Source organism: Chelonoidis abingdonii, chromosome 9, assembly GCF_003597395.2.
Source record: "Chelonoidis abingdonii isolate Lonesome George chromosome 9, CheloAbing_2.0, whole genome shotgun sequence".
Classification (NCBI taxonomy): domain Eukaryota; kingdom Metazoa; phylum Chordata; order Testudines; family Testudinidae; genus Chelonoidis; species Chelonoidis abingdonii.
The window spans coordinates 67182881-67198452 of record NC_133777.1 but is presented as its reverse complement, the minus strand read 5'-3'; the positions used below and the strand labels follow the sequence as shown (position 1 = coordinate 67198452).

Below are 15572 nucleotides of genomic sequence, written 5' to 3'. Positions count from 1 at the left end.
TTCGGGGGGGACAGAGTGGCGGCGCGGGGGGCTGCGTGGTCCAGCAGATCAAAACAAGTTCAATATAACATGGTTTCACCTATAACACGGTAAGATTTTTGGCCCCCAAGGACAGTGTTATATCGGGGTAGAGGTGTAAATGTTCCAACTCTACCAACTTCCAGCTTTGGTGTTTGTCATTGACCTACTTCCGTTGATCATCAGCAATTAGAATAAAGGTATTAACTGGGTCCTCTTCCTAAACTAACACATGGTCACGTAATCAGGATGAGCTTTCTCTCTGAATGATGTACATACTTTATTATATTTTCCAAAGTCCACCTGGACTGCTGTTAAAAGATAACTCATTCAGAGTTCACAATCATCAATTACTTCAGAGTGCCCAAAATGGTCCTGGATACCTAATTCCTAGGTCAGACAATACAATTAACTAGCCAGTTTCAATTTGCAATGCTATAGTCCAATGTCCAACCTCAGAATCAATACGGGAATATATATGAACCTCAATGTAGGTTTATGTCATTGTATAGATTTCTGATAATTTAGTTACACTATTTTCCAGGGAAGATATCACAGAGAAACAAAAAGAATGTAAAAACATTTCAAACAAATGAAAAAAATTTATTACCCAGTCTGTGGTAAAAGGTGCTCCATTTGCCATCAAAATGCGAACTTCATCATCTTGACCTGCTCGTGCTGCTTCTAAAAGCTTCTTTCCCAAATCTACCAAGGACATCTTGTGAAATAACATAGGAGGAAAATGATGAAAAGTTTAACAGTAAATTGACACTACTTCTTACGTGTACAAATGCTACCAGAGTTTTTTAAAAATACCAATCATTTTTCTTCTCTTTAATTTTTTTTTGGGGGAGGCAAGACTTTTAATAATTAGATGATGTTTTAGGCATTATAACAAGTTTCCTCACCTGCTTAATACACAGCCAACCCATTCATGCAACCTTTTTTGGAGATTCAAATAGAGTTGAAGTTGAGTGAAGAGTTTAATACTTAATATTCCTTCTTGCATTATTGTCCACAGCTGTGGAAGGTTTTTCTTTTTTTAAAAGTTACTCCAGCCTCAAATTAGACTGAACTAAATAGCAGACTCTAAATAAACAATGATTTATACTCCCTTACTTGGTATTGATTGCAACCTAGCGCAGCAACATTGGTACCAAGGATATCAAACAGTACCGAAGATTTCTGGCTACTTATGTCCCCGTTCATATTTCCCACTGGCATTGCATACATTCAGAAAAGATATTTACTTTGATTAATTAAGGAGCTTCCATGCTAAATACACACTATGATATAGGGTACGTCTACACTGCACGATTATTTCGAATTAGCTTAAACCGATATTACAAAACAGATCTAATAAAATCGGTTTAGCGCGTCCACAGTGGGATCCCGAAATCGATTGTTTGCGTCCATGGTCCAAAGCTACCATCGATTTCAGGAGCGGTGCACTGTGGGTAGCTGTTCCTCAGCTATCCCATAGTTCCCACTTCCGTGTTGAGAGCACAGTGCCTGATGGGGCAGAAAACACTGCCCCGGGTGGTGCTGGGTACAGCCTCACCCCTCCCTTTGTGAAGGCAGCAGACAACCCTTTGGCGCCTTTTTCGCGGAGTGCATTGAGCAAACGCCATAGCACAGCAATCTTTTCCTTTTTTTTTTTCACGTGGTGGTGGGGGGAAATAAACTGAGGAGCTGTTCCCTGAACCACGCCAGACACTGTGTTTGAACCTACAGACATTGGGAGCTCAGCCAAGAATGCAAATAATTTTCAGAGACTGCTGTGGACTGTGGGATAGCTGGAGTCCTCAGTACCCCCTCCCTCCCTTCATGAGCGTCCATTTGAGTCTCTGGCTTCCCGTTACGCTTGTCACACAGCGCTGTGTATCCTGGAGTTTTTTATTCAAACGCTTTGGCATTTCGTGTTCTGTAACGGAGCTGGATACAACAGATTTGTCTCCCCATACAGCGATCAGACCTAGTATCTCCCGTACGGTCTATGCTGGAGCTCTTTTTCGATTTCAAACTGCATCGCCAGCCGTGCTGATCAGAGCTCCACGCTGGGCAAGCAGGAAATGTAATTCAAAAGTTCGCGGGGCTTTTCCTGTTTACCTGCCCGCTGCATCCGAGTTCAGATTGCTGTCCAGAGCGGTCAGTGCTGCACTCTGGGATGCCGCCCGGAGGCCAATAACGTCGATTTCCGTCCACATGAACCCTAATCCGAGTTATCACTATCGAATTTAGCGCTACTCCTCTCGTTTGGGAGGAGTTCCGAAATCGATTTAAGGAGCCGTTTAACTTGATATTAATGACGACGTCGTGTGAACGGATACAGCGTTAAATTGGTATATCGGCCATTAAACCGATTTAAAGTCGCAGTGTAGACCTGGCCATAGACAGGAAGCACAATGTTTTTGATAACTTTTCTACAGAATTCCCTCTAGTGGACTATTACTGTATGGCGACACTAATATGTCAAAAAAAGTTGATTTGTACTGCCAAAAAAGAGAAGACAAGGAATTTGGGGGCAGTTGTGGCTTCACCTTCTAAATACACAAAAGCCAGATCAATTGGCAAAATTAACAAAACAAAAAGATAAAACTTGAAACGGAAATCCACAGCCAAGCACTAGAAGCAGTGGACATGCTCACTATAAGTGACTCAAAATGACTGAACTAAAATTCAAAATAAAACCAAAAATCCAGAATTCATCATTTCAGAGAAATAGTTAAGTATGAAAGAGAATTCCTATCTGATCTGGCAAATGCTCATATAAACACACTCAAAACCCCATGCTTTCTAAAATTTATGAAATTCATATTCAAAACATCTAGCTGTTTCACCGCTTCACACACTACCTTATCTGGACATTCTCTTTCCAGCTGGAAAGGGTTTGTTTGGCAATAGACTTAATTGCTGGAACATTTCTTCAAAGGAGTATTTAAACATTTTTCTATTATCTGTATTAATATATTTCCCATACGAAGATGATCTGTTAAATAGTATTTTTGAAGTAGAAATATGTGAATAGTATTTTATTTTTTAGTGTATATAATTTTTCGGTGATGGCAACAGATAATACTGATATCAATTTGATAATGCTTGTTCAGCATATTATTTTATTGTAAATATTCAGAATTGGTAGAAATAGTAATTTTAGGACATATGGATAAAATTCTGTTTTCAATTTTAGACATTCTGATTTTAATAGTATACATGGTTATATTTCTATGCATGTTTTAGGAGCCTCAACAAGGACACAAGGCCAGTAATATATAGGCAGATTTATGTTGTTTGTGTATACTGTACCCAGAGTGGAGATTTTGTATGACACCTGTAACTTTGAAAGGCTTTGGACTCAATAACTCAATCTTTTATTTCTCCTTTACCACAACCATTTCTGTGACTTCTTCCATGCTCCTTATGCTCAGAGTATAAGTCTATTTGTGATGCCTCCATTATCATTTCATTTAGTCCACCCTAAAAACCTTACGGGTAAGGGAAAAGCCGTGATTATGTGAAAAGCCATTTTTCTATATTCAACACATCTGTTAAGATAATTAAAAGCCACTAAGACAGATCAAGTGCGAAGTTTGTAGGTTAAGTCATTTTGGAGGTAAAAGTGGATAAAAATAACCTAGGAAACTTTTCAAAGATGCTCGATAGGAGCTAATGTTTTAAGTCTGCCTCTACAAAACAGCATGCACAGTTTGGCTGAAACTTTCCATAACAGTTCTACATAAGATATGGCATGTTAAACTACAACTAGTAATTGCTAGTACTAATTGTATTCCTTCCAAATTCACACAGCTTATATAACTTTAAAAAAAAAAAAAGCACTTAATATTCCCCTTCCGTATAAAATGGGTGTCTTTGAAAAACAGCACTTTATTTTAGGTTTCCTTCCATTTAGGTTTTTCAAGGCAACATATGGTCTTTTGCATAACTTTGGCTAATCACTGTCCCAAGACAATGACTATAACATTTTTATTCACAGCAGAAAAAACAAACAGTTAAATTACTGAAACCTGTACAGTTGTAAATATACAGATCTTGCTTTTGAGGAGGAGGGAAAAAAGTAAACCTATGTGGCAAAACATCCCTAAATATGTTTTTTCTACAAGAATTCCCCAGAACAACATCTTTGCAAAACCACTGACTCCTACCTAAGACCCAATATTAAAAATTAAATAATTAGTGTGTCCAGAATTAAACTACCAGCCAAAACATATAACGAACTTTTCATTCTTTTATCAATGATTTCATCTGCAAAGACTGAGACTGGGTTTTACCAATTTACTTTCCAGTCATGCACGACAAAGTGGTCAGATCATATTATATTAGTCATAGTTTATGAGAAGTGTGATGTATGAGTGCACTTCGTCATGCCTTTATCTGTCCTGGGGTGGAATTCCGCAGTACTCCCACACTTAAATCAGGGCCTGGACTATAGTACCCTGCATGTCAACTGTTCTCACCCTGCAGGTTCAACTGAGTTTGGACACCTGAGGTTTTTCCCTTTGGCAGTCCAAGACTGTGATGCCTAGTGTGCGGACAGGCTTCTTAAAAACAAAGTATTATTTATTTATGAATAGGAATAAAGCTTTTAGAGTGAAGGGCACATCGTTGCCTGCTGGTAACTTAGGCAGGCCTTAACTTCTTCAGACGCTCAGTCTAACGGGTGCCTATGTCAGCCTGGTTGCGCTGAACAAGCACCCCCTCACACCTTTGCTAAAGAGACCCTTATTAAATCTGCATAGCTCTTTCCTGAACTGGAATTGCCTCTTAATTCTCAAATATTTGCTCACAAGTGTTTTATCTTGAGCCATTCTTTCCTTCGTTGCCTGCTTTTCCCTACAGTCCCCTACTAAACAAAATCAATACATTCATTCATACAGTAAAAATCTCAAGAGCCAGGTCAATATACAGTATTTATAAATTATTACAAAACAGCTCCAATTCCATCACACAAATGATAGGGAAGTTCAGAAAGAAAAACCAATAAACTATTATTTTCATTTTTTTTAAAATGGAGCCAAAATCAGTCACAAAACCAATGAATTTGTAAAGTTTCTTTGTGACTTCTTTAATTATGGTAGTTCCTGATTGAGAAATGGAGGCGTGAGAACAAGATGACTAGCACTGTAGACATCTATACTACCGTTAGTATCAGGAACTAACCTGTCTTTTAGCATAAGGAAGTAAAACCAGCTCATTAAGAGAGGGGACTGTGTCTTTTCACTCTTGTCAGGAAGAATCTTTGCAATAGAAAACATCAAACTAATAATTTATGAATGGCTGTTCCACAACAAAAGTCAAGAATGGAGAAAAGTGAAGAGTATATTCCTGAAAGGCTACAGTATAATTGTGAAAATAGTTTTCAGGGGGGGAAATGAGCCATTCTATTAATGGATAAAGATGAAACAAAGTGCTTTAACCTTTTATAAGGTCATTTCAATAATTCCAAAACAAAAAATTGTTCAGATATTTTATTTCACAGTAAATTTCAACTTTTCGTTCCAATATGGGACAAAAGGAATTTTGAAATGTCAGAATTCAAATTCCAAATTAGGTTGAGAATTGTTAAATTCCAAGTTTTGACCCACTCTCAACATAATTCATGAACATCTCAGTCTAATTTCTCTCCTTTGATTTTGTGATGGTATTTTTACAGGAGGAACCAAGTTGTACATAAAAAAAAAACTTCATCAGTCTTGCAATGGGGTATCTGAACTCTGATGCAACCTTCTTTTGAGAATTTCCAAGTCCACCCCTCGAGGAGCAAGTAAATAAACTTTTATCATGGTGCCCTGTGGGGTTGCTCCCACTAGATGTTTCAGTCCACACTCTCAAAGATATTTGAAGACACTTTCTCAGGGTTGTTTTGTTCATTTGAATCACTGCTGTGGCATTCCCTTTCAAATTATACTACTTTATTTTTGCTTTTCTTAACATTTGATTTTGATGTCTTAATAATGTTTAACTGAATTGTACTATACTCAATAAGTAGTGTCCCAACCAAGGCAAAGTAAAGAACTTGGAAGGTTACAAATAAAATTAGCAATTTTGTCATGTCATTTATCCATTATATGTTTATTACTGGCTAGGTTAAAAGTTAGACAAAGTATTCTTTTTCAGGAGTTTACATATTGAAATTTCTACATTCATAAACTCATCTAATTTTCAGTGACCTACAAGCACAGTTAATTTTATTTCTCATAGGATACCAAAAGAAATGTTCACGGAGCCATCTTGTGGTGACAAGAGTAAAAACAAAAATTACATTGTCAGCCAGTAACAAAATAAAATCAAATTATATAACTTATAGCAGTGAGGAGCAGTGATACTGTAGTTGTTGAGAACCAACTAGTTCTTTCACCGAAAGGCTTTCTGTGCACTTAGAAACTTTCCATAGACAAAAAACGTATCACTAATGATATTTCTCATGACTACTCAGCTAAAGTTGATATTTTTTTTTAATTAAAAATTACCTGTGAAAACACTGTTCTAATATTACTTTTGGAGTGCTGTTTGTTTGTTGTACTTACACAAACTCAAAATGGGTTATTTTTTAAAATAAACTTGTGTACAACCACACTGGACCTTAAATTATATGATTTTGCAGCTTCTCTGGATGGTACTTCCCAGAAGCTACTGTAGATTTCTCAGCATATTGGTAGCTTTTGGAATTCAGGGCTGTTCTTAGGAGCTGAGAAACGTGTGTGCAATTTTCAGCGGCATCAAGCCCATGCCTGACGCAACTGTGCATGTTCTTATGCCGGGGTGGATATTGGCAAGGGTGGCTCTTCACCATCTTTTATGAACTTTCCTGCTTCTGAGCCAGCCCTGGCATAAAAGTTAGAGCAACCAAAGAGCTGTCCTAATGTACGAGGGCTAAAACAGCCCCCTACAGACTGCTGCACTGGCCCGAAATCTGTTGAACACAACACTACACCCCAGAACAATTCCCCACCACTCCTCTGTCTGCATGAGAGCATCTCAGGAGGGGTTTTATACCAGCAGCCTATGATTTTTCCCCTGCCAGAGAAATCCTCAGCTGCCCCTTTAGGACAACTTTAAGGTCACTTTGTGACACTCCAGTTGCTTGAAGTGACACAAGCAAGACCAAGAATCTAGCCCTATATGCAGTACAGGAATATTACAGTCAACATTGAGTTTTGCACTTAAAACTGGAATCCATTATAAACTAAGTGCTGCTACTGGACTTCCGTAGAGTTGGGACTGAGCATTATAGAGAGTAGGGGGAAGATGGTCCTTTTCAAATGCTGTATACATCCTTTTCATCTGACCAGTATAGTATGGTCTTTGGGCTCTCCAGCTGCATTCCTGAAATTGGAACTTGGAAAAAATGAATCAACAGGCTTGTTCCAGACATGACAAACAAGATGTCAGTAGGTTGAGGATAATATCTTGAGCCTATAACATGAGTAATCGCTACACCAATTGTTTGTTTGCAAAGCCATTTCTACACTAGAAAGGGTATACTGGTATGGCTATACCAGCACACGCTCCTAGTTAACTCAACTCAATGGAAGCTTATTCGGCATCGCTGAAAAATCAAGCTAATGGTTTTTCAATCAGATTTTGTATACATGCCCTGGGAGGTGTCAAAGAAAACACTGAAAATTCCTAACATATATCGATATATAAATGTGTTGGCAAAAATTACTTCATAAATAAAATACAAATATCTCATTTTATATTTCATTATCTAATCAGTGTTAAAATATCGTCACTAAAATCAACTTGTTTCTGATTTTCGCAGTACAGACACAATACCACAATGGCTGAATTCAGGGCAAGGTATTGCCCCCGTCACCACCAATTAAAGAAAACCCTCTTTCATCTAACTAAAAATGGTTTTACTAGTACCTGCATAGAGGCTAAACTACTTGTTTCCATACAGCAATGCTTCTTAAGACCACTTCTGATGCATTAATTTTATTTTCACATGCATATATCTTCTAACATCTAATAATTTAAGGAAATAAATCCATCAAACTGAGTTATTTCCTTGTAAACTGTCATAACTCACTGATTGGTCTGTAATTCCCACACGTCATCATGGGATCAACATAAGTATGCAGGTTGATATTAAAAAGCTGAGCTAGAGTACAAAAATTAAAATTTTATTTTAATATACAGTTTGCCAGAAGCAAACTGTTTTAATTTATGTTTTATAATGCCAGCCTTTTATTTTAACAGTGCAGCAATTCTGCTCCTACTGGTAGCTAACCACTGTTTCTAGATGTTTAACCAAAAATTCAACATAATATATGCTTCAGAAAAAGTTTGCTCTCTTAGAGAACAGGTGATATGAATAGTAAACACTTGCTGTCATGTGGCGAGTCAAAGTATTTAATTTTGTCAGTAGTTTTGTTCTCACCTTTTTAATTTTAAATATGCCCATGTATCAATAAGGCTCCACTGTACAATTCAGAATAATAGAAAATATTTTTTTCCTTGAGCCAGAAAGCATACACTTGGCTCTTACCTACGTTACAACTGTTATTCCCCTAATAAATGCTATCTTGTATTGACAGCCAAGGTCTAGTTATGTTTTAACTATGCCCTGAACTGTACTACAGCTTTAAACAGAACAGGTCTGCAGTATGAATTGAGGATACACGTGTTGTCCCCACTTCAGATTAAAACAGTTTCTTAATGTAGACATCTATAATGAGGACTCTTGACAATTACTATTCTGTGGATAGGCCCAAAGCCTGGAAGGCAAACTGTTTTCAGGAAGAGCATACTTGGCTTATTTGAATGCTAGGTGGCCAGGTGCTACTAATTGAGAACTGAGTCTGATTCCTTACTTTTGGACTTGTCCTTGTTACAGTGCATAAGAGAAACTGGATTGGGAGCAAGAGTTAGATTTGGAGTATATTGGGAATTGAACTTGTGTTGTATATATCCTTAACGCTCTAAAGGAAAGAAGATATCAGTTTACACGGAATTTATTTTAAATTGCACATTTTATTCAAACCAGCTTTTATCCTAATTCAGATCCCTAATACGCACATTGAATTTTAAATACAAGTGAAAACATATAACTATTTAAAAGTTCATTTTACGTAGCTATCCACGTAAATTTAAGAATAATATCTACTGTTTGCTCCAGATTACACCAAACTAGATTAAGCAAAAAACACTTTAGTAGCAGGCATAAGAGATCATTTAAAACTGATTTAAGAGGTAAATTCTTAGAATCTTAGCCTGGGTTTGATATTAACAGCCCTAGATTTGAAATGGGGTTGTCAGTGGTCTGATAGCATGTAAACCAATTTGATTCCTAGAGGTGACAGGCAACTGTTCAAACAAATGCACCTTATGAGAATACCTTTACATGTATAATATACCTTTTATCCCAAAAGATTACAAGCATTTTAAAATGATACACTACAAAATGGGGTAATTTTATCCTCAGTAAAATGTAAGCACTTTAGGGCCTGAAATACTTCCAAACAAGCTAGATACAAACGATAGTAACCTGCACGCCAGCCCAAAGCAAGGCAGGAAATGCACAGTCAGATTGCCATAGTGGGGGCAAAAGAATGGAGCGATGCTGTGCCCTGGAGACAACATCCCTTTGAAAAAGTCCACTGCTGAGCTACTGGAGAAGTCCTGTCACCTGCCCACTAGCCTGCTTCTCGCTATAACATTGTACAGAACAAGTAGATGGGGCCACAGCAGCACACACACAACTGGCCTCTAGAGACAACTATTATGCACACTACACTCACCAGGGACACAGCTCACAAATATTAACCAAGCCAACTTGCTCAGCACTAGGCAGCGAAGGAGATAATGCAGGCACCACCCATCCTCTGGATACACATGGAACATGCATTTCTGCTACACAGTCCCTTACCTCCCCCACACCCCACACACATACAGTGCTAAGCAACCCCCTTCATCCCCTCACAAACCACAGCCTCCCAATTCCCCTGGCACACATCCAATCTGCATCCCACCACTGCTCAAGGAGCATCCTCCCATCCTCTCACACACCACAATCTACCCACCCTCATGGCACACATCCAATATGCACCCCACCACAAACATCCCTTATCTCCCCACCACATATCTATCAGCAAGCCCCTTCATCCCCTCGCATACCACAGCCTCCCAACTGCCACATATCCAACCTGGACCCCACCCCACACATCCCTTATCCCCCAGTGCTCAGCAAGCCCCTCCATTCCCTCTCACACCGCAGCTTCCCCACAACACACATCCAACACACACCCCATCACAGACCCTTTACCTCCCCCCTGCTCAGAAAGCTCCCCATCCTTTCACATACCACAGCCTCCCCACATCCAACACGCACCCCACCACAGACCCTTTACCTCCCCCCTGCTCAGCTCCCCACCCCCACCTCCCACACACACCCCATCAAACCCTTTACCTCCCCCCTGCTCTGAAAGCTCCCCATCCTTTCATACACCACAGCCTCCCCACCCCCACATCCAACACGCACCCCACCACAGAGCCTTTACCTCCCCCCTGCTCAGCTCCCCACCCCTACATCCAACAGACACCCCACCACAGACCCTTTACCTCCACCCTGCTCGGAAAGCTCTCCACCCTTTCACACACCAGCCTCCCCACCCCCACATCCAACACGCACCTCACCACAGCCCCTTTGCCTCCCCACCCCCGTGCTCAGCCACCCCTCATCCCTTCACACACTGCAGCCTCCCCACCCCCACAACACACATCCAACACACACGGCGCCACACAGACCCCTTGCCCCCCCCCGGGGCTCAGAGAGCCCCCATCCCTTCACACATCGCAGCCTGCCCATCCCCACGCCCCTCGTACGTACACCCACCCCCGCCCAGCCACCCCGCGGAGCCCTGCCCGCGCTCAGCCCTCCGGGCGCCCCCCGTGCAGCGGGGTCCCCGGAAGGCTGGCCGGCCGGCCGGCCCGCCCGCTCTCCCCAACAGGAAATCCTGGCTGGGCTGGGCGCTGCGGAGGGAGCCGCGGCGCCGGGTTCCGGGGGAAGTGGAATTATTTTTTACCAGCGAAGAGATCAACTTCCACATCCGGTAACAGGGCCCTACAAAGGCACAGACTGACCTGGAAAAGCTTGGCCGGCCCGGGGGGGTGGGGGAGAGACAGGGCACGCCGATGGGGCCTTACCGTGCTGCCTGCCCGGCTGTCGCCGCCGTCCACAACAACCACCACGGGCGCCAAAGGCCGCCTCTCAACGGCGCCCAAAAGCCCCACACAAAAGTCCCCGCTGCTGCACCTAGCGGAGGGACACAGCGGGCGGGAGGGGAGAGGCGGCTCAGGTCAGCACAGTGCGCCCCCTCTGCGCTGAACCCGGGGGAGCCCGGGCCGGGGAGGCGGCAGCGCTTTGAGGGGCACATGGCACTTACCATTGGGGTGCAGGGATTATCTTATTACACAAATATCCCCGACAAAAGGGGGCTTGGCGGAGGGATACGGCCCCTGTGCAGCCTACAGCGCATGCGCAGATATCGGGAGCAAGGGGGGGAGTTGGGACATGAGCGCCCGCCATGTTCCGTGCCTGCGCTGCTTCCAGCCGGCAGGGGGGAGGGGAAGCGGGCTCGCCGGCCCTGGGGATGCTGCCCTGGCTGGGAGAGGCAGAGGCGGGCGGTGTGCGTTCAGCTGGTCCTGGCCAGGCGGGCGATGACAGCGGCATGGAGGGGGCAAACCCTTGTAAAAGCACAGCACGAAGGGGGCTCCCTACGAGTGTGGCGGGCCGAGGGCATTCGCCACCCGCCCGCCCGCGGACCTGCTAAGGCGGGGTCGGCGTTGCCAGGCTCGGGACCGCCGGAGCGCTCCCCCTACGAGTGCCCACGGACACAGGACGTGGGTAGTTGGCACCTCACTGTACTTGTTGACGCTATGCCAAGGCTCGGTACGTCAAGGCAAAGCCTGCCAGGCATTGTCCGCACTTGGGTTTGCAGTGAGTCTACTGGCTGTAAAAACGCACCGGTGAACGTGCGGTGAAGATAGCGCCTGAATGAGCCTGTCCTGCTACTCCTGCCCTACCCCCTGACTGCTGGACCCAGGGCCCTCTTTAGGATTTATGGTGCCCTAGGTGGGATTATTAAGCTGGCGCCCCTGTTCCTGTCTTGCTCTTAGCAACACAAACATAAGCTTACAGTATTGGAAAACTTGCCCCAGGCCTGTCACGAAAACCAGTTTAACTTAATTAAGCACACTGTAATGCTGATGAACTAGCACTAAAAAGTAGCACTATAGAAAAAATTCTGATTTGACAGAATGACACAAATAATATTTTTTTAATTTGGCAACATTTTATTGGAAATTTATATGAAGAGGTATTGAAACAAGGATTAGTTTTTAATTAAAAGCAATCTTTCTGGCTTTTTTGGCTGCAAAATCAGTTATAATGTCATCGTATGACAAAGAAAAGTGATGTCTTGTTTGACTGTAAGAATAGCAAGACCAATCAAGTGTTCTTGACTCATTGTAGAGCGGAGATAGTTTTTAATGAGCTTTAGTTTTGAGAAACTCCGTTCTCCTGATGCTACTGTTACAGGAATTGTCAGTAGAATATGGGTGGCAAGTTTGCTGGTATGAAGTTTAAACTGTACAATGTCCATCATACGATTTGCATTTGTGTGGCAACAACTCAATTCTTCGTACAGTTCAAGTCCATTTAAATCAAAATGATCACATTGCTGCTTCAGGAGGCTCTCTAGGTCAGGGGTCCACAACGTGGTGCCGGGGGCGCCATGGCGCCCACAGGGGCTTTCAGTGCACCCGCATACTGGCCTGGAGGACGAGCATCTGCCTGAAATGTCGCTGCCTGACAATTCGGCGCAATTTTGGCGCCAACGCCTCTGGATGACACTGCTTGCCGCCGAATTTCGGGCAGGCATTTACGGCGTATGCTCATACCACGCCACCACATGTCCTTCGTCTGGCGCCGCCAGACGAAAAAGGTTGGGGACCACTGCTCTAGGTTCTTGCACTTTGTCATTAGTTGCTCTTGTTTTCCTATTTCATTGAATTTAGTCCCTCTCAGCCCGTTGCCAGCTGAGTGAATGGAACCCAGGCCGACAGCGGGTTGAGTGGCTCAGCTGGGGTCTCAGCCACGGCCTGCTCAGCCTGCTGCCAGCCTGGGGTTCCTGGGGGTCTCCAGGCCAGCAGCGGGTGCTGAGTGGGGCAGCTGGGACCCGAGTGGCAATGGGGCAGCAGCCAGAATCCCAGAGCAGCGGTGGGCTGAGCCATTCAGCCCACCTGCGTGTCATCAAAATCAGCTCGCGTGCCACCTTTGGCACATGTGCCGTAGGTTGCTGACCCTGCTCTATACACTAGTAGGAGATGAGCATATTACAGTTGTTGGAGGGCTCTATTTAGCAGTAACAGGGCTATAGGAAAGTCAGTCAACATTTTTTGTTTCTCTGATGAAAACTGCCCACTCCCTTCCCCATACCAAACTTGTCACAAATAATTGTCAACAACTTAATTTTCTGTTTTTGGCTAAGATATTGATTTTTTTAAAAAAAAAATATATTGAAAATTGAATTCAGGATTCTTAGCAAGCATTTTTGGCAAACAAATTTGTCAATGACAATCAAAATGGCAAACAGTACTGCTTTTCATGCTTGGTCTTCCCCCCCCCAGCCTGCTGGTTTCAACACTGCTGCAGTAGAAGAGGAGATAGGTGGAAAACTGACCCCAAAATCTTGGGTGCAGAGTGGCAACAGCAGCAGCAACCCTCAGGTCGATCACACGCCAATGGGCACCACCGCCAGCTCAACGGACCATGGTGAAGTTAGCACAGCATCTGATCTCAGGGACGGGCACCCATGGAGCCACAGCAGCTGCCATCCTCCCTGTGCAGCTCCCCCGGATGAGATGGATCACTGCCAGTCCGGGGAGAGATGCGCTTCCCAGCTAGGGTGACCAGATCCAGATGTCCTGATTTATAGGGCCAGTCTCGATATTTGGGGCTTGTCTATATATAGGCACCAATTACCCCCCACCTAGGTGACCAGACAGCAAGTGTGAAAAATCAGGACGGGAGGTGGGGGCAATAGGAGCCTATATAGAAAAGACCCAAAAATTGGGACTGTCCCTATAAAAGTGGGACATCTGCTCACCCTACCCAACCCCTGTCCTGATTTTTCGCACATGCTATCTGGCTATCCCCAGCCCAGCTCGTGGTGACCCATTCCAATCCTGGACTGCCTGTGAGGAAGTGAGTATACTTTCACTGTCATTCTCAGCAGGTAGGCAGCCAGCCTCACCTTCCCCCGACAGCACCTCACCCAACACAGCCCTGACAGCCCTCAGCGCCAGGGAAAGAGTCACACTCACAGGTAAGCAGTAGGCGGCAGGTTTGTACAATAATTTTAGGTTGGTGCCCAAAATGGTGGTGCACAGCCCACCCCACACCCCGCTGTCGCCCTGTAAGCCAGATATAAAATGAAGACTACAATGCATCGGCACCACAAGATTACAAGGGTCAATATAAAAGTGTAAAGTCAGAAGCAGCACTTGCCTGCTTCAATATACAGATTAAGGTATTATATTTTGTTGCACTTGTTGTGAAAAAAGTGGGATGTTCTTAATGTTTTCTGGCTGAATACTCTGTGTTTGGGTGCCTCAGTTTCCCCTGCAAATGGGGGGTCCCAATTGAAGGTGCTGGGGACAAAGATCAGAAGAGATCCAGAAGAGACACAAAGGCTACAGTGAGGGAGTGTCAGTTTGGAGCTGGCTGGGGAAATGGGAGAGCCCAGCACTTGGTCTAGGCTCCCCATCCCTCCAAGATGGACCTGCTGAGGGTCCTGTTTTCTGTACCTACAAGCTTTTTTTAGACTGTGATCCTGTCATCTAATATCACCTTCTGTTTTATTGGTCACGTCTGACTGTAGTTGGGGTTCAGGACCTCTGTTGCCCCAGGACCTTGCCTGGGCACACTCGCTGCGGAAAGCGCACAGTGTGGAAGGGCATGCTGGAATGCTCTGAGGTCAGACCCAGGAAGGTGTAAGCGTCTTGCTCGGAGACAGTATGCTCAGTAGAGAAGGAGGCTCCCCAGAGTCCTGACTTGGCTTTGTATGGAGTAGTTCAAGAAGCATCCCAGCATCCTCTTTCCACACCATGACCACTTCCTCGGAAGTCCAAACAGGCACTGACACTCTCTCCTCTGCCTTTTGTCTCTTTTCCAGCATTAGGATGGCCACCTGATCTCTTTGTTCTCCAACACCTTTTCAGTTGGGCATCCTTGCAGGAGAGCGCACCAGGCCATACAGTTGCCTAGAGACAGTGGTTTACGGCCATTCTCTGTGCATGACAGCATCACACTGGCACTCTAGGGCTCTACAATGAATCACACACCTTATCCCACCATCTAGATCCTTGAGAATGCATAGGGGAAACTGAGGCACCACACAGTAGTCAGAGAAAACATTAAGAAAACATTCCCACTTTGTAACACCTGTTATACTTTAAATGGGTGTAAAAAGTTAATCAAGTATTGTGCTAAACACAATGATACTCCAAAACTGACCACCCCAAATTTA

The 15572-nt window shown here is 43.8% G+C and overlaps 1 protein-coding gene across 6 annotated transcripts in view; it reads right to left on the bottom strand.

Moving 5' to 3' along the window:
- Positions 1-11487, bottom strand: part of GABPB1 (GA binding protein transcription factor subunit beta 1) — a 38476-nt gene extending 26989 nt beyond the window's left edge. For 2 of the 6 annotated variants that reach the window (XM_032790615.2, XM_075069652.1), the window contains exons 1-2: positions 927-1320; positions 629-736 (exon numbers count right to left, since the gene is read on the bottom strand). In XM_032790615.2, the coding sequence (XP_032646506.1) occupies positions 629-736; positions 927-950 (132 nt within the window). In that variant the 5' untranslated portion in view covers positions 951-1320. Of the gene's footprint in view, positions 1-628; positions 737-926; positions 1321-9529; positions 10431-11066; positions 11091-11187; positions 11342-11426 lie in introns of those variants that run through there. The other 4 variants (XM_032790617.2, XM_032790619.2, XM_032790616.2 and 1 more) reach the window with 4 other exon arrangements.
- Positions 11488-15572: the final 4085 nt, after the last annotated feature.